General features: G+C 27.0%; 1 protein-coding gene across 6 annotated transcripts; it reads left to right on the forward strand.

Moving 5' to 3' along the window:
* The first annotated feature begins 643 nt into the window (after positions 1-643).
* Positions 644-16044, forward strand: LOC107168952 (glycogen debranching enzyme). Of its 6 annotated transcripts, none has more exons than XM_015518517.2 (21): positions 644-1116; positions 3508-3611; positions 3685-3916; positions 3986-4169; positions 4633-4767; positions 4840-5058; positions 5858-6096; positions 6182-6394; positions 6461-6643; positions 7639-7768; positions 7871-7994; positions 8082-8347; positions 9158-9480; positions 10059-11003; positions 11066-11282; positions 11355-11718; positions 11783-12000; positions 12069-12254; positions 12322-12540; positions 14839-14932; positions 15049-16044. In XM_015518517.2, exons 1-20 carry the CDS (start codon positions 1091-1093, stop codon positions 14914-14916), a joined length of 4605 nt encoding a protein of 1534 aa, XP_015374003.2. In that variant the 5' UTR covers positions 644-1090; the 3' UTR covers positions 14917-14932; positions 15049-16044. The 6 variants fall into 6 exon arrangements, 5 of the variants coding, with proteins under 5 accessions (XP_015374003.2, XP_015374005.2, XP_089081983.1 ...); XM_015518519.2 differs by lacking the exon at positions 644-1116 and adding an exon at positions 2254-2610; XR_016191415.1 differs by lacking the exon at positions 644-1116 and adding an exon at positions 2778-2833 and having other exon boundaries at positions 14839-14979.
* The last annotated feature ends 2905 nt before the right edge of the window (positions 16045-18949 follow it).

Raw genomic sequence — 18949 nt, forward strand, 5'->3', positions numbered from 1 at the left:
TTAAGTAATAATTAAAAATTCATGATTATCGACTCTACCAAATTCTCTTCTCAGCTAGCTTAGAGATAAATCAATAAATATTCAAAACACGTTTTTAAATTAATTTTATTGTATAGATATGAGATATAAATTACATAATTCGTGGGATTATGAAATTATAGTTGATTTATTTAGTTGTTATGATAATAATATGATATTGTGATTATGAATAAATTATTTTGATAAATATTTAAGAAATAACTTGTATACTTGTGATAACTATTAGACTTCTGTCCGGGAAAGATAAATAGTATATAAATACTTAAATTATAATTCGAACTTTCGCTTCTTGTGCTTTTGCGGTCGTCCGGCGGCCTTTAATTATTTATATTATTGAATATTATTATTATAATAAATAAGTACATATTATTATCAGCTGTATATTATATAGCTATATATAGTCATATAGCCTGTATCACAAATTGCACGAATACATAATATACATATAAATACCCCTTGCATTTAATAAGACATACCGTTCGCATTTCACGATGATAAATATTATTGTAATGTTAATATTATTTTATTAATAAAAATATATAATAGGTACCTACTCTCATAAGTTACAATTATTGTTATTATTATATCGATCGTCCGTTGCACAGCTCAATGCTCATTCGATCTCGTTCGCTCCCTTTGTCCGGTGACTTATTGCGTTTCGCAAAAGTACCTTATACCGTTATACCTGCTAAACAATTGTGACATAACCGTATCGCGTATATAACTTACAAATTTACTCATTATACCTACCTAGTCATTATTGTAGAATAGGTCCACGCGGTCGAGTCATGTTCGGCAGTATCGTTTCGTCTTTCGTCTTAACAATAATTAGAGTTTAATACCTACCTATTATACTACCCATTCCAATATTAATCTTTTTTGATCTAAATTCGTTCAGCATAAAATAAGTAGACTGTGTTTAGGCTCTCGTTGCGATTTAATTATTCAGACGATCAGACTGTTCTACGTCAAGTATATGGATTTTATTGAGCCATTCGGATCGTTGTTGTTTTTTCTTGCTTAAAACCCGAACAGAAAATCGTGGTCAAACATGGGAGGACAACCCACAAAAATCCAGTGAGTTACTTTATCGCTTAAATACCCACGTATTATTATTTCTTTACCTACCTTCAGTACCTATATCATCATATAATATTATTTATATTGTATACCAGGGCAGTATAATTATTATTCTAATCCTGAATCTGTGGTTAACAACTAAGACACTAAGTGTATCTTATTTTGGGATTTTGTTTGCTAGCGTTTGAACACTACACATTAACGCACTATAGGTACTTATACAGTTAAGTACACGTGTGTTAGTATGTTTAAATTTGTAAATGTCTAAATGTTTTTTTTAAACCGCGACGAAAATGTATGAAAATGTATTAATATTTAAAAAATATATATACCCAAGACCCAACTAATACTATTTCTAATTTCTTTATTTAAGAAAAATTAATTTTTTAAATAATAACGTTAGATTAAGATTTTAAATTTATCATTATTGACATGGATTAACCGATAGATTTCAATAAATAGATATATAATAGCCAATAGGCACACTAACAGTTTATATCTATAATAATTATACAATTGCTGTACATCTATTCTGTTTAAGATTAAAATTTAAGAAAGTGGCCATAGTCAGTTTCTGTAATTCTGTATTACTATTTTTTTTTATAATAACTTTGGTCTTCAGTCACCACAGACCCTCACATATTTTCAATTTTTTTTTTTGTACCTAACTTAGTTATGACTTTGAACATATTTTTTGACATAGTCCCTAAAAATCTTTCCAGTCGGAGAGTAGGACCCAGTTTCAACTACATTTTTATGAAAACCCTAATTCGGCCAATTTTGGCATATCAATACGACACCAAAAATCTATATTACAATGATTTTGACGGTTATTTTATACCTTGAAAATAGCTATCCAACATTCCAACCGAGTCCGTGTGCCGAGATTCGTTTAACATTTAATTGTAGTCTATATACCTATTATAAATTAATAACAGTTTGTTGCACTGCCGTGGTTTATTTCTGTCGTTTTTGACAAAATGTGTTCCTATATCACCGCTGTATATTTCCCAATTATTTTCACACACAATAATTATATACAAGCAGATTGCCAGATGGACTTTAGTACGGTTTAGGTAGTACAGAACTACAGTCGTCGGTCGTTACTCGTGTTATCACCAGCAGTGCACATTATGAGGTTTATAAATAGTATTTCTAGGTCAAACAATATCGTTCGTGTTGTTTTCGTCTAAAGGTTATCAAGTGCTGGCAGTACGGCACAAGAAATCACAAGTTTATGATAAATGATAAACAATAATTAATAATTAATATTACGTGTTTAACTAAATAATAACAATAAAATATATATTGACGCCAGATTGAAATTGTTTTATTACATCGTGTTCGATTATCGCTGGGTATATCCGTATATTTGCAACTAGTTTTTAATTTATTGATATACCTAGTTGAAAAATCATTCCTTTTTAAATAATATTTATTGTTTGTACTACCTAATAAATAATAAAATAACTAAAAGGTTTATTTTTTGTGGTAAGTTTTTATTTTGTAAAGTTAAAAATTGACTTATTTAACAAACTACCTGTTCTCATAAAAATGTATATTTTATTGTTTTTTTTTTTTATCTTACTCATTTTTATGATACCCTAACTTTATGACCTTATTTATAATATGTCGTCAAAATTTATATATTCTGATTTCTGTGTACCAACTAAATGCACTTATGCAAATTGTATGATGTATCAGTACTCAGTAGGTAGATAATAATATTATTTATTATCATAGTAGTTGTAGATCTATAACAATTAACAATTTAGTTACATAATCTGTCTGAATTTCAAGTGATGTACATGTGTGCACTTCTATATTGCTCAGTTGGTGTATTTTACTACACCGTACTATAAGTGCTGTTTTTTATTTGACTTACTTATTTTCAACTACTCTCCTAATTTGCTTGTCGTATGAACAAACTTCAATTTTAAAATATTTTATTGTGTTACTGTCTTTATATTATGTATAAAATAATTAATTCCCTTAAATATTTTTAATTTATATTGTTTTATTATAAAGGTAATACTTAATGACTATATTATTGTATGTATGAATTAATCTGTTTTCATTCAAGTTTTAAATTTATATTATTTGGTATTCTTTTGTTTAATATTTTTATGCTCAGCAAATATTCATCTGCTATAGGTAGCCTATAACATATTATAAAGGTCAATTAGATAAGATTAAAGATTATATTTAAAATTTGTATATTTGAATATTAAAAATAGTTTATTCATAACTGATAATTTTCTATGGCAAAATCATGTCTATTCTACTTTTGTTTATAGCTTTATTTGTAATTATTGCTATTTGTATGATGTTAATCATCCCATTTGTATTTAATTTGACCATAATACTATTTAATAAAATATTTTCCAGGAATAAAACTATGGAAGCTAAGCCTAAGAGTAACCATAAAATGCGTATTGTTACATTGGAAGATGGCCATTTTCAAGAAGAGACATTATATAGACTGAAAAAAGGTTAATATAAATTTTTTATTTTTAAAAATATAGTATATCAAATCTTTTTTCAAATTTATATTTTACATTATAGGCTGGTATTTAGAATTTCGGATTGGTCCATCACTTTTTGGACATGACATTACTATTTACACTAACATACCAGCAGAAGGATCAGCCTTTGATAGAAAAACTTATCGTTGCCTTGATTGGATTAGAGAGTGGTCAAGTGATGATATAATTATTGATGATTCGTCTTTGTCTTGTCTTATCCAAATGAACAAAGCTGGATCTTTTCATTATTATTATGAATACAAAGGACAAAGGTAAATGTGTATTAAGTTGATCATAGAATTTGTGAAATTAACATTTATTTTTGTACCTATGTTTTTTAGAAAAGGATGTGGTTATATTAATGTTGATCCAGATTTGGTTGCTGGAAATAAAGATATACCTTTAGAATCATTGCAAACTGTATCTGTTTTAGCAAAATGTTTAGGACCATTTTCTTCGTGGAGATCAAAGTTAAATGTCGCGAAGGAGTCTGGATACAACATGGTGCATTTCACACCCATTCAAGTATGTTTTCAACATTTTTGTTTACATTTTATAATATAGAATGCAAATTTTTATAATTAATTAAATTCAGCTCAAACATGTAAATTGTTTCTACTTAGGTATCAATTGAGTTTAAATTGTATACAGTTCATAATCTGTATCCAAGAATCGATAGAACACTATGTTCCCTATAATATTATCTATTTTCATAGGATTCTATTTATTATGAATTTTATTTTTTATTATTTTATTAGGATGTTACAATATTTTGGTTAAAGTAAATATTTTTAAGAATGAAAATAATATTAACATAAATTAGTTTTTACTTAATTTATAAAATCACTGATGGTAACCAAGTAAGTATACATTTAGTAATGTTGCATTTGTAAAATTGTTAAAAGTATAATCTAATTTTAACTCGTAATTTATTTTACTTTGTGAAATATACACAATTAAAGTATGACAATTAAATTATTATTTTTAGGAGCTTGGAGGTTCAAAATCATCATACAGTTTGCGAAATCAATTAGTTATAAATCCATCTTTCAATTGTTCTAATCATCAAGTTACATTTGATAACATTAAGTCTTTGACCGATGAAATGAAAAATGAATGGAATGTAATAATTCAAATTAACTAAGTTATAAAATTAAATATTACCTATATTAATGTAAGGTTAAATTTTTCTCAGATTTTAAGTATATGCGATATAGTGTTGAATCATACATCCAATGATAGTCCATGGCTATTGAAACATCCTGAATCTGCTTACAACTTGGTTAATTGTCCATATTTAAGACCAGCATATTTGTTAGATAATACCTTATATCAATTTACTGTAGAAGTTTCTAAAGGTATGTGGGAATTTTATGGAGTTCCTGTGATCGTCAATAGTGAAGAACATCTTGCAGTAAGTGTTATGAACTAAACTATTGATAATATATTTATTAATATTATTTTGGTTTATTTATTTTTACTTATGTTTAGTAATTGTGAAGAAGGATATGAATATAACTACATAATATAGTATCTTATTTTGTTAATGTATATTACATAGGTTTATTCATAATTTCAAGTCATATCTGCTTACGTTTTCCATATTCCATAATTTTAATCATTGATTTTATAATATACAGATAAGCCATACGGTTGTTTATTTGGAAATCTGATAAATAGTAAAGCAAAAATCTGATAGATTGCGTAGCGTTATTTATAGTCAAAATAATAATATTATCGGCTATCGTTGTACACATAGCAAAACTGCACCCATTCTATGATTGCCCCTCTTGAATGGAATCAAACATAGCGTCGTCTAACGGGTGAATGCAATTAGCCGCTGCTATTATTAACATAAAATGGCCTATTTGTATATTATAAAATCAATGCTTTGATATAATATATTTTTGTGTATTTAATTTAACATATTATTTATTTAATACCTCTTTTGGTTTAAGAAAATAAATTGAATTCATTTTCAAGAAAGCTTGTGTGTTTTTTTTTACAAAAATTGATTTCTAGTCTATTATGTATATAGAATTTATAAATTTATTAGAATTACTAACTATTGATAAAGTGCGTTGATGCATATTAGACCTATTAGTTGTCTATAGTGTTGAATGTGTTAAATGGGTTTGCATATTTAAAGATCACCAAATCGTAACTAACTATTAAATTATATTCTTGATAATTAACTTTGTATAATTTTACAGTCCATACGACATGCATTATTAACAGCAGTATTACCAAAAGTAAAAATTCATGAGCTGTTTCAATTAAACGTTGACAAAATTGTCGCTGAGTTTCAAGAAAAAGTCCGTGCTGGTCTTCCTCCAGTAGCTACAAAAGAAAAATCTGATGAAGAATTAACAATCATACCTGATTCAGAATTTGGTCGATTAACAGCTACAATTGATATGAACAAGGCATTAAAACTATACAATATATATAGGTATGCTGAGTATTACACAAATAACAATAAAAAATATATCTTTTTATTTTACATACCCAACAATATTGTAACAAAATTATTTTAGAAGCAATTGTTTTGATGAAGATACTAGACTTGGTCGTTGTAGTTTAGAATTGAAATTAAAGTTGGAATCTTTGAACAATATTGTGTTTAATGAAGTTCAAGGACATTTAATAGCGGCTGTAGATAATAGTATTGCAGGTATAAGATATTTCAGAGTTCAACCAGATGGACCTAAATTGACCCAAGTTTCTATTACTAATCCTCTAGTACCAAGGTAAAAAAAAAAAAAACAAAACAAAACAAAACAGCTTGTTCATTATAAAATATATTTTATTTTTAGGTATTTTACAGACTATGAAGGTCAAACTGCTGAAGAGGTATTGTATTCTTCTAATGGACAATTTGTAATGGCACACAATGGATGGGTTATGGGTGGTGATCCACTTAAAAATTTTGCTGGACCAGACTCTAATATTTATTTACGTAGAGAATTAATTGCCTGGGGAGACAGTGTTAAATTAAGGTATGTTTGAAGTATTTCCATTGGCGGATTGATAAGTAATTTAGTGTCAACTAAAATTATCACCCTAATACACTCTTTATAGTAATATTTTATTTATTTTTTTATGAGACTATAAAGTTTGTTATTAACAAGAAGTAATACCCGCGTGTTGTCTCCGTCTTACAAGTGTGTAACATACCAAAACTTGTTTCTTGCGGGAAAGAACCGAGAATTCTATAGTTATAACTAAGAAACCAATATTTCACCATGAAAAAAGAAGAACTTTAATTAAGCCACAGTGTTTTTATTTTTTCGATAAGACTACTGAGTGGTTCTATCCCGCGCTATACAGTTTTTGCTATGTTACGCACTTGTAAGACAGAGACATCACCATGTTGGTATCACATCCTCTTAAACTATGTGTCTAACATAATCATAGCATATTTGATGCTCTTATATATTATATTTCCAATTTTGTTGTTGTCTCTGAAAGATCATTACACTAGAACCTCTCTAATCTATCACCTTCGGGACTGGGGATGTGATCGGAATGCGAAAAAAGTCAGGTTATCAGAATATACAGAACATTTTTATTTACATATTACATACAAGATTATATTAGAAATTTATTATATTTTACATTACTTAGAAAAAAACTCAGTTATAGATTTTTGTTTAGCAAATGATATTCTAGACTTAGCTAAGACTAATAAGGGAAATATTAAACTAGCAATTAATTTTATATATCTACTATAAATTGGAAAATCCAAATTGTATTTTTAAATTACATACATAGTATTCATATCGATAATACTATGGTCAGATCAACCGAAGCGGTGGACCAGTCAAGGGTGGAAGAGAGGGGTTCTACTGTATTTAATTATTAATTTGAAATCATAATATTATGATTTAAATTTTTTGTTTATTTTTTATTGTAAAACCTGCTGACTGCAAATTTCAATGTGCTTTTATTGTTAGATTTAATTTTTTCCCACAGTATTAATTGTTATCTTTAGGTATGGAAATGAACCTAAAGATTGTCCATTTTTATGGAATCATATGCAGTCTTATGTGGAACAAACTGTTAAAATATTTGATGGTGTCAGATTAGATAATTGCCACTCAACGCCATTGCATGTAGCTGAAGTAATTTGAATAATATATTAATCTATTAAAACATATTATGCATAGAATAATATATATACAATAAAAATAATAATTGAAATTTCTGATAACTTATTTATTTAGTATTTGCTTGATGCTGCTCGAAAAGTTAAACCTGATTTATATGTTGTGGCAGAGTTGTTTACAAATTCTGATGCTACTGACAATATATTTGTTAATAGACTTGGAATTACATCACTTATTCGTGGTAAGATAACATTTTGTTGTTCATAGTATTCATACATAACATAATTTTAATATATAATAATTATATTTTTAATATTGGATTGTTTAGAAGCTATGTCTGCATGGGATTCACATGAACTTGGACGATTAGTTCACCGTTATGGTGGTGAGCCAGTGGGTGGATTTTTAAAGCCACTAGAACAACTTGTACGTCCTACTATAGCGCATGCTCTTTTTATGGATCAAACTCATGATAATCCATCTCCTATAGAGAAACATTCAGTTTATAATTTGTTACCTAGTGCGGCTTTAGTATCCATGGCATGCTGCGCTAGTGGAAGTAATATGGGTTACGATCAGCTAGTTCCACATCATGTATGTTAAATTTTATAGCAAGAATCACAAATACTTACTCTAAAAACTTAGTGTATTACTTGATATTTTCTTTGTTGTACAGAAAAGTATTAAATTTAGAGATGTTACGAACCATAATATTTAAGGTCAAACAAACTTTTTTTTAAATTAACAAACTTGAACAGATCCAAACCTACACACTTTTAATAAAACACTTACCAAACCATACTCTTTAAATATTTTATCAAACTCGAACTGAACATTAAAAAAGTCAAAATTGGATCATATTTTATTATTTTATTTAAAATGTATTAAAATTTAATATTTAATATTTATTTATAATTTTTCTGGTTGGATTATTGAACCAAACTATTAGATATTTGGTTCAGTTCAATTATTTAGAATTTCCAGTTTGATTTTTGAACTGAACCAAACACCTAGAGTTTGTTCGGTTTACAAATCGAATAGTTCGTTACATCTTTAATTAAATCATATTATTATTTAGAAAAAAATTATTAACGAGGTTTTATGGTAATTTCATTACTTAAATCAAGGGTTACCAATTTCTAAGTACAACCTTATAAAAAACACCCAAATTTTGCGTGTTTTTTTATGGTAACAAATATGTTGATAAATATATTATTATTTATTTGTCAATTGCTAGCGGCAATCAACTTAGATGCTGAAATATAAAATTATAACTTATGACATTAATTTAATTTATACCATAGTTTGGTTGCAATGGTAACCGGTAATAGATAGAAAAACAAATATGCAGTCTTTTAACTGGATAACTTATGTTATATTTCAGCATATTTTTAATATTTCTAGATTCATGTTGTTGAAGAAGAAAGACAATATATGCAATGGTCAACTAAGGAAATCAATATTACTACAGGGATAGTAGCTGGGAAAAGAGCATTAAATGCGCTTCATTTTGAACTGGGGAAAGGTGGTTTTGATCAAGTTTATGTGGATCAAATTGATACTGATATTGTTTGTGTCACACGTCATAATAGCAGAACGCATGAGAGTGTTGTACTAATGTCATATACTTCCTTTTCAACCCCATATAATCAAAATGCTTTGGGAAAAGGGATAACTGTTACTGGAAGAATCGATAACATACTAATTGAAACATCATTGAAACACATGTAAATATATTTTTTTTATTTCAATATAATTAAGGGCTGTTAATTATTGTTGTTTTTTTTACTCAAAAGCATGCTTTATTGGAAAACTTTCATGCCTCATAGATTAATCCATTTTTGATAATTTTTATTTTTTGAAAAGAAACACTTTTTACGCCATGGACTTCGATTTTCAAAATTCTGTTTTTAATCTTATTGCACGCTTTTGAGTATAACCAATTTTTTCTAGTTTTTGTTATTTTTGTTATGTTTGTTTTGAGCTGCATTATTTAAAATTAAAATCCAATTTTCCTCATAGAAAATTATTCTCTTTCTAACAAAATACAAAATTAATCTATTCAGACCACTTTATGATGCATGAGAGTATGAGAGTCTGACATGTGCAGGGACATGCAGTACGTACGTATGTAGCCTGATACAAAGATACAATCATACTCACACTAATTATTATCATCAAACATTGATGACTAACACAAATGTCGTGGGTGTTGACAATATTGCATATTACCTAAATATTTCCCTTTATTAAAGATACACAAATAGGCCCTTTAAAACAATATTGTTTTTTTTTTTTTTTTCAGAACATTGGACAATACAAATAAATTTGAAAAAGATACCAATAAGATTAATGGGTTAGATGATTATATACTTAGCCTAAGACAAAATGTTAATCCTCAAGAATGTTTAATGCTAGATATAATACCTTCAGCTGATAAATGTTCTGTTAGGTTGAATTTTACTGCAAAATTTCAACCTGGTTGTGTAGTAGCAGTTGCAATTTCACCAGTAGAAAAAACAAAAATAGCTGTTGAACAGTTATTGTCTGATATTGATTTGGTGCAAGCAGTGAGTCGTTTAACCCTATCAGACATAAATTATGTTTTGTTCAGATGTCCTGAAGAAGATGAAGGAAATGTTTATGATGTACCAGGATTTGGTAAATTGGTGTATTGTGGAATCCAAGGGTTTATGTCAGTTTTAGATATAGTGGCTTCAAATAATGATTTAGGCCATCCGTTGTGTGAAAATCTTCGAAAAGGTTTTTGGATTTTAGATTACATAAGTGGACGTTTGAAACGTAAAGAATTTGAAAATAGTGCATTATATCAATTTGGAGACTTTTTGGAGAGATATTTACAGCCTATCAGGAACTTGCCGTCATATTTGGTACCTTGTTATTTTGAATTTTCTTTGAGAAAAGTATATAATGCTTTGTTGAAGCGCACATGGTCAATGATGCCTAATGATATAAAAAATGGTTCTACATTTTGTAAAAATTTAGCTCTTGCTTCAATTCAATTTGCTGGAATAGTTAAATCTAGCCCTCTTCCACCTCTTTCACCAAACCTTTTAGCACCTCTACTTAGAATGCAAATTGGACCAGATGGATTATATCGACCTGAGTGTATAACACTTGCAGCTGGGTTACCTCATTTTTCTAGTGGTTACATGAGAAACTGGGGCCGAGATACTTTCATTTCATTGAGAGGATTATTGTTGATTACTGGTCGTTATGAAGAAGCCAAGTATACTATTATTAAACTTGTATTATTAAATATTTTAATTAAAATTTCATGTTTATTTTTAGGTACATTATTTTAGGATTTGGTGGTTGTTTGAGACATGGTCTTATTCCTAATTTATTAGATGGAGGCAATAACCCACGTTATAATTGTCGTGATGCTGTTTGGTGGTGGTTATATGTAATTCAAAACTATGTTACAATAGTACCTGGGGGTATAAGTATTTTGGATGATCCAGTAAATAGAATTTTTCCAAATGATGATTCGGAACCCACATCAGTTGTTAGTTTTGGATTTAAATAAGTTATACATGTAATGTATCTTATACTTTTCATGTTTTTATTGTATTACCAGGAACAACCGTTACATGAAGTAATTCAAGAGGTTATGGTAAAACATTTCCAAGGGTTATGTTTTCGTGAACGTAACGCTGGAACTTCTATTGATGCCCACATGAAAAGTGCGGGTTTTGATAATCAAATTGGAGTACAGCCTCTAACTGGCTTTGTGTTTGGTGGTAATGAGTGGAATTGTGGTACTTGGATGGATAAAATGGGTTCTTCAGATAAAGCTGGTAACCGAGGACGACCTGCTACCCCTCGGGATGGATCAGCTATAGAGTTGGTTGCATTGTCAAAGTCAACTGTTGCATGGTTAGCTAAATTAAAAAAAAATGGACAGTTTAAGTATTCAGGAGTTAGTCGTACAAATAAGGATGGTATGTAAGAAAAACAAAAATAAAATAAAAGGTACATCGGACAATATGTTTTATTTCATTTTAGGATCAGTAACTACATGGACTTATAAAGAATGGAATGAAAAAATTCAAAACAATTTTGAAAGACACTTTTGGATACCAGAGAAAAAAAGTAATCAAATACAAGTTGAACCTCATCCAGAACTTATTAATCGCAGATGTATTTATAAGGATACAGTTGGTGCAACAAATAAATGGGGAGACTATCAACTGCGATGCAATTATGCTGTAGCAATGGCAGTGGTAAGTTTAATAGTGCCAATAATATATTTTAACTTATTAATTTCTCAAATATTTTGTTCATATATTAGGCACCAGAGATGTTTAACCCAGATCATGCAAGATTAGCTTTACAAACAGTAACAAACGTACTTTTAGGGCCATTGGGTATGAAAACTCTAGATCCATCTGATTGGGCATATGATGGCTTTTACGATAATGATAATGATTCTACTGATTCAAAATTAGCCCATGGTTTCAATTATCACCAAGGACCTGTAAGATCATTGAGTTTATGAATTTATAAGAAATTAAATTGTTATTAAAAATCATATACTTTTTTAGGAATGGTTGTGGCCTGTTGGTTTCTTTTTAAAAGCAAAGCTAATATTTTCAACTAGTCAACGAGAAACTTCATCTGAAATTCAAGGTATATTATCTAAACATTTTGAACACATAAAAGCATCAGCTTGGAAAGGCTTACCTGAATTAACCAATAAAGATGGAGCGTTTTGTGCTGGATCATGTCCAACTCAAGCATGGAGTGTTGCTACAATTTTTGAGGTAAGAAGAAAAGAAACTACCTATTTAGGATTTACTTAAAGATTATATTTATAACTAAGGCTAGGATTTATATGCATTTGCATGTTTTTTTTCCTTAAGTCCAAATTGATTGGTTGTCAGATTTGTCCACGATTTGGCTTATTCTCGTTTAAATAGGACCATTTTTTTTTTTTGCATATTCATAGATTTTTTTTAGAATTCAATATTTTTTAACTAACATTTTTTAATTTTTATAAGTTATTGTTAATTTTAAATGGTACTTCACGAAACTGACAGTTTTTGGTTTATCCGTTGAATTTTCGTAAATATATAGCATAACTACTACCCATTTTATCTTAGGTCGGATAATATCCGTTAGTTACCTTATCGTTGATTGGACGACTGGTAGAATTACTTGCACATTGTTATACAGTGAGACAGTACAGAATAATTGTATTAGTACGTCGTGTGTTGCGTAAATGTGCAGATGTTTATACTTAATAATTTGAATGGTTTTAATAACAGTGTCCAGTATGCTGAAAGTTCAAAGTGAAAGTGCCAAGTTAGTCTAATTAAACTAATGTTTAATGTAATAATATGAGCTAATAATAAGTAATAATAATAAATTATGAATTATAATAAATAATAATAAAAATTTATTTTTGCATATTTTGGTAAATAAAATGCATATTTTACAATTTTTTATTGCATATAAATCCTAGCCCTATTTATAACATATATATATATATTTTATAATAAGGTCCCAGATTTAAATGCACAAAAAAAAAATATTTATAACCTAAACAATTCAAAAATGTGCCTATTGTGTTTTTGATTGTACAATAGAAAAAAAAAAAATTTTGACTCTTAGAATCACTGTTATTTAATCTAAAGTAGGAATTAAAAATAATAATATCCTATTTGAATTGGATAAGTCTACTAACTCTTGTTCATATTTTCATAACTAGCACCTGCAATATCTAATAAATACAGTGCCTTAAAAGTTAAAATTTGCTGTATTCAATGTAGAGAAGATACCTTTGTTTAATTATAAATATTATATATTTAATTTATATTAATAAAGATAGTATTAAGTTACTTTCTAATTTTTTATACAAAATGAATTAAGTTATACACTTGTACCTTCTTAATCACATATTTAGTAAATAATATTGTATTAAATGATTATATACCTATATAATATATACAAAGGTAATAATACTTTTAATTTCTAAGCCTTCTATATTTTGTGAAACTTAATAATTATACTACAAAAATGTTAAAAAATTACTTGAAACTTCAAAAACCACAAAAGATTTATTGATAGGACAGTATGAACATTGAACATGAAACAAATTTGTATATTTAAAAGAATCTTCTCAGGCATTAATAAAATCAAATGTAAGTGCATTGAAATATGAGCCCTTATTATTAATTTCATATGCTTTGGGTATATAATTTAGCTTGTATTGTTGAACTGCTTAATTAATTTTACTTATAATAAGAATTTCTCTCTCTTTTTGCTAAGAAATTAATTTAATTTTAATGTTGGTTGCACAATTGAGTATTAACTAATAATACATTAAGTTTTGAATTACTGATTTATTCAAAATAAATGCTTTATTATTTACTAAGTAAAATATATAAATATATTTTTAGCAATAAAATAAAATAATATTGCGGCTTGATGTGGTGCGATTATATACTAAACTCTGGAAACACTCTGAGTGTACGTATCAGCCGGTGTTGCTAGCTCCCGGATGGGTGACTACCCAGAATTTTAGCAATAAATCTTTGCCACACGTACATTACATATTCCAAACCAATCGTTCTCCCATACAAACACCTAATGACCATTGTTTAGTTTTTGGGATTTAATAAATGTTTTCTTTATTCTTAATATTTATTTAAAATTCTTAATTTAATATAGTTTACATAATGTATAACTGCAAAATAACTATTGTAATTTGTGGTGAACCCAATAACACATTTTTCCTTTATTCAAAATCTTATAAATATAACTCATAATTTGTTTTCTAAACTTTAATTATGTAAGTAATTGATCTTAGTGCAAATGTATCAAAATTAAAAAAACAATATATTTAAATTTTAGAAATACATTTAAATTTCAAAAAAATGAAAACTATATTAAAATTTAACTTAATTGTTTTATGTATTATAGAAATATTTATTTTTATTTTAAACATTTAAACCTGGGTATTAATATCTCAGACTTCTATTGAAGACTGTCAGACCTGTTAAATGATTCAAAATGTCATCAATGTTACATACAATTTTATACTATTTTTTTTTTTATAGTTGTATCATGAAAAACAAACTATTCAAGTGCGCACTTATGCGTCTGCAGCATTAGCATTGATTGCCAAAATATTTTAACCCCATATACTAATAAGTAATATACTTGCATTCATCTAACATAATCAGCTAAGCACTAATCTTGTAATATCATTATAATTATTTTTAATCACAAATTGTGTTATTAAATACTATGTTTGATTTCTTTTTCAGGCTTTAATGGCTATTACAAACTTGAACTAAATTTAAATTTAATTTTTAAATATATTATTTATTCGTTATTATTTATATTGAATGTTATATTTTAATGAAAATCATTGTGGATGTTAAAAATGTATAATTCAGCTAGTCTAATAAGAGTTTTTTTTTTTACCAAATATGTGTCATAAAGAATTTGTTGTTCATTTTATAGAACAAATTAATTTTATTTGTATATATGTCTTCCAATGTTGAATTATTGTGAAATTTATATTTTTTATTGTAGTTTAACATTAATTGAGTACCTATTTGATAAGGAAACTAATACACATAATCTATTACTTACATTTGAAGATTTAATATTTATTTTACTGTTCACTATCTTTTTTATAGATGGATTTTTTTATTTTAACTATCATTATAAGTTTGTTCAAACCATTTTTTATGAGCCTTGAAAAATTATTATTTAGTTGGTAGGTATTAGAAATTATGTAATTTTTCTTAAGGATATACAGTTTAAATTATTAGTCAATATGTCAACTGAAAACACTGTACAGGTATATAAAATATAAATTATTTATATTGTATATATCTTTATAGTTAATATAACTTTACTAAACATTTTATTATTATTAAAATAATTTAAAATAATAATAAAATATTTATTAATGCAATAAAATATTCCTCAGTGAAATGGGTTGTCTATATATTGTGTACCTACCACAATAAATGTGATTATCATTTTATACCACTATCGTAGAAAATTATTTAATACTACCCAAACGATTCTGTGTTATGAAGTAAAAATACTATATTTTATTCTTCTAATTACTGCAATTATAATGTAATATACATGTAAGTGATTTTTAATTTTATAAAAAAAGAAATTTTAACTTGTTGATTACTTTATAGTTTATATTTTATTCTTGTTTTGTAATTTTTAAAACCTAAATTCATAAATGTATTAAAGATGAATACTGAATAAATGTATTTCTTTTTTGATTTTTTAAATTCATATTTCATATGATAATATACTTTTACCGCGAATTATAATATTATAGTATATCATAGAGAAATTGTACTTTTTTACTGTACTATAATAATTGTACTGAAATTGTCCTAACCTAACCTAACCTAACTTTAAAACAATTTGAGAGCTTACAATTTTTTATAACTATTAATTATAGTACTTTTTATTTCTGCTCGAAGTTGGTTAAGTAAACTAGTTGAGGTTGTAAGATCATAAATATAATATAGTGAAAAACAATATTAATTACATCCTTACAAATATATCAAAGACCAAAAAAAAAAAATCAATTATTGGGTAGTTATGTGAGTTATGATATGAGGGTTTATTGGCAAGAGACTTGGGCGATTGAAATATAAGATTGTATACATTCATACTGTTGTATCATGCATAATATATAAGAAATACTACAATTATAACTATTAACTAGGTTAAGTAAACAATCATATGTAACTGGTAAAATACCAAAACAATTAAGTAATGGCGTAATACAATAATAATTTTAAGCTTAGTCAGTAAGTATAATGTAACTAGATTAAACTCAATATCGATATTACCGATAGTGTTTCGATTGTAAAATTTATATTTAAGGAATATGTGAAGACAGTAAAGTGGTCAGTTGGCGGTAGTCGTGTGACTCGATGATCATTGACCACCAGTGTCAGAGCCAGGTGGTGATCATGTGACTCGATCGCCACTAGATGTCAAAGTGTTCGATAAAAGTGCTTATAATTAATTTGTTTGTTTATTTGTGTACATCGGTGATCGGCGTATACGACAATACTAATCAGGGGCGCCACTTCAGTTTTTTTAAGGGTGTGCATGCAATTAAAGAGGCAAATCTTTTCCCACCACCAGGCCAATTTTCAAAAAAACGTTTCTCATCGTATTTTTTCTATACAATTTTTACTATCAAAAAAACGTTTGGCTTTCATACATAAAATATTACAAATTAATAAATTAAATATTAATATTTTAGGTAGGTACTAGATATCTTACCATTCAACTATTTATCTATATAAAAGTCATAAGCATAACCATTAACAATAGTCTGCCCATGGACATGATGGAAAGATTAAAATTTTTAATTTAGCAGTCAGGGTTGAACTAGCCTACCGAGACAAATCTCCTGGTCGCGATAAAATGAGTTTGACAAATCGCGAATAAGTAATAAAAAAAGGTAAAATTATAAATTTTATTCGAAAAAAAGTAACTGATTTTTAACTAAGTTCAGTTACTTTTATTTTCTTGTTATATTATTTATAGCTTTTAGTGCTTTTACAAGTGTGAAAAAAAGAAAAGTAATTAGATTTGTAGGTATTAATTTGATTTAATGATTTAAATAAAATAAAAAAATGTTAACTTTTTTCTATCTTGAGGTAAGTACAAGTTTTAAAATATCTTATTCAGTGATCAGAAACACAAAACAATGTTATGATTTATACAAATCTTCCGGAGAGATAGGTATTCTATTTCTACCAATTATTATCACCTCATAATTAAACCACCAGATCCGGATGTAACGTAACATATTTAATATTTTGTAATAATTTTACTGTATAATGTAGGTATATTATTGTATTCTACATTTAAATAACAATAGTAAAAATAATTAATAGTTATTATACAAAAAATATTAGCTAGGTATACAAAAATACATTTATTTTTCATCGGGATCATTCAATCATTATAAGTTCAAAGTGACAAAGTGCAATGTGTGTTAACATATAATAATATATTTAATGTTATTTGATCGAGACTTGAGACAATATTTTTAGGTAATTAATAATTATTATTTGAGCTTGCTGCATTATTTGTCACAATTTATTATTATAAATCAGTGTTTCCATGTGATTATAATAATAAATAATAATTAATAATCATATAATTCTATAATTAATAATCATTTTATTATAAGAATATTTTAATATTTTAATATAATACAATACTGAATAGTAAATATATAATTCAGTTTAATAAAAATATTATTTTTAGATTAAAATACATAGGTAAAATAATTTAATTATAACAAAATATTGATATCCATTGTATTATTGTAATGTCTATGTTCTATATTAGAATATTTTTTTTATTTATAACTTTTAGTACAGCTATGATAGTTCAACAGTAAACAGTTAGAATAAGAATTCATATAGTTTATATATGAATACATTAAGAAGTAAGTAATTAAGATAATAATATAATAATTAAGACAATAAAAAACATCAGAAAAGAAAATGAACGCAATTACGGAGTGTAGAGTACAAAAACAATTTCTATATTTGCTGAATGCTGAGGATGGATAATGCTTTAATAATTATTTATGTATAATATACATTATTATATTCTGTGATTAATACAATAGAAAGAAAAGAATTTACAATGGAAGTTAGATAGGATAGAAATTTCAAGAGAGCTAAATTTAAACTTGAAGATTGACATCATCCAATTCATCACAACAGCAAACCTTCAATCCAAAATCTAGAATTAAGTTCTCTCGTTTATGTTTCTTACTGTAAATATTTAATTTAAGCTATTCATATTTTGTAAGCCCAATGGCCTATGCTGCCAAGGGCTCTTTCCAATAGAAAAAAAAAAAAAAAAAAAAAAAAACTTGAAGATTGTGGATTAGTAATTGGTTTAGAACCAGAAGTAACATAAGCACATCTGCACATGTTGGGATTGATTGAGAAGTGACGTTGGAGAGGGACTCCAGAACAGGATTTTTGGTCTGGAGGGTATTGTAGTGGAAGTTACAATACTAATTAGTATATAGTTAGACTTCACATTATTTATTAATTTATTATGCGTAGAGCCCGTAGAGGTATTAAATAAATCATAACTAGGGTTTGGAACTTATTGCACGCAAATTATAGGAAATATTCATGC

Source organism: Diuraphis noxia, unplaced genomic scaffold (genome assembly GCF_037042655.1).
Source record: "Diuraphis noxia isolate RWA-SAM2 unplaced genomic scaffold, SU_Dnox_SAM2 contig0004, whole genome shotgun sequence".
In the NCBI taxonomy this organism is placed as follows: domain Eukaryota; kingdom Metazoa; phylum Arthropoda; class Insecta; order Hemiptera; family Aphididae; genus Diuraphis; species Diuraphis noxia.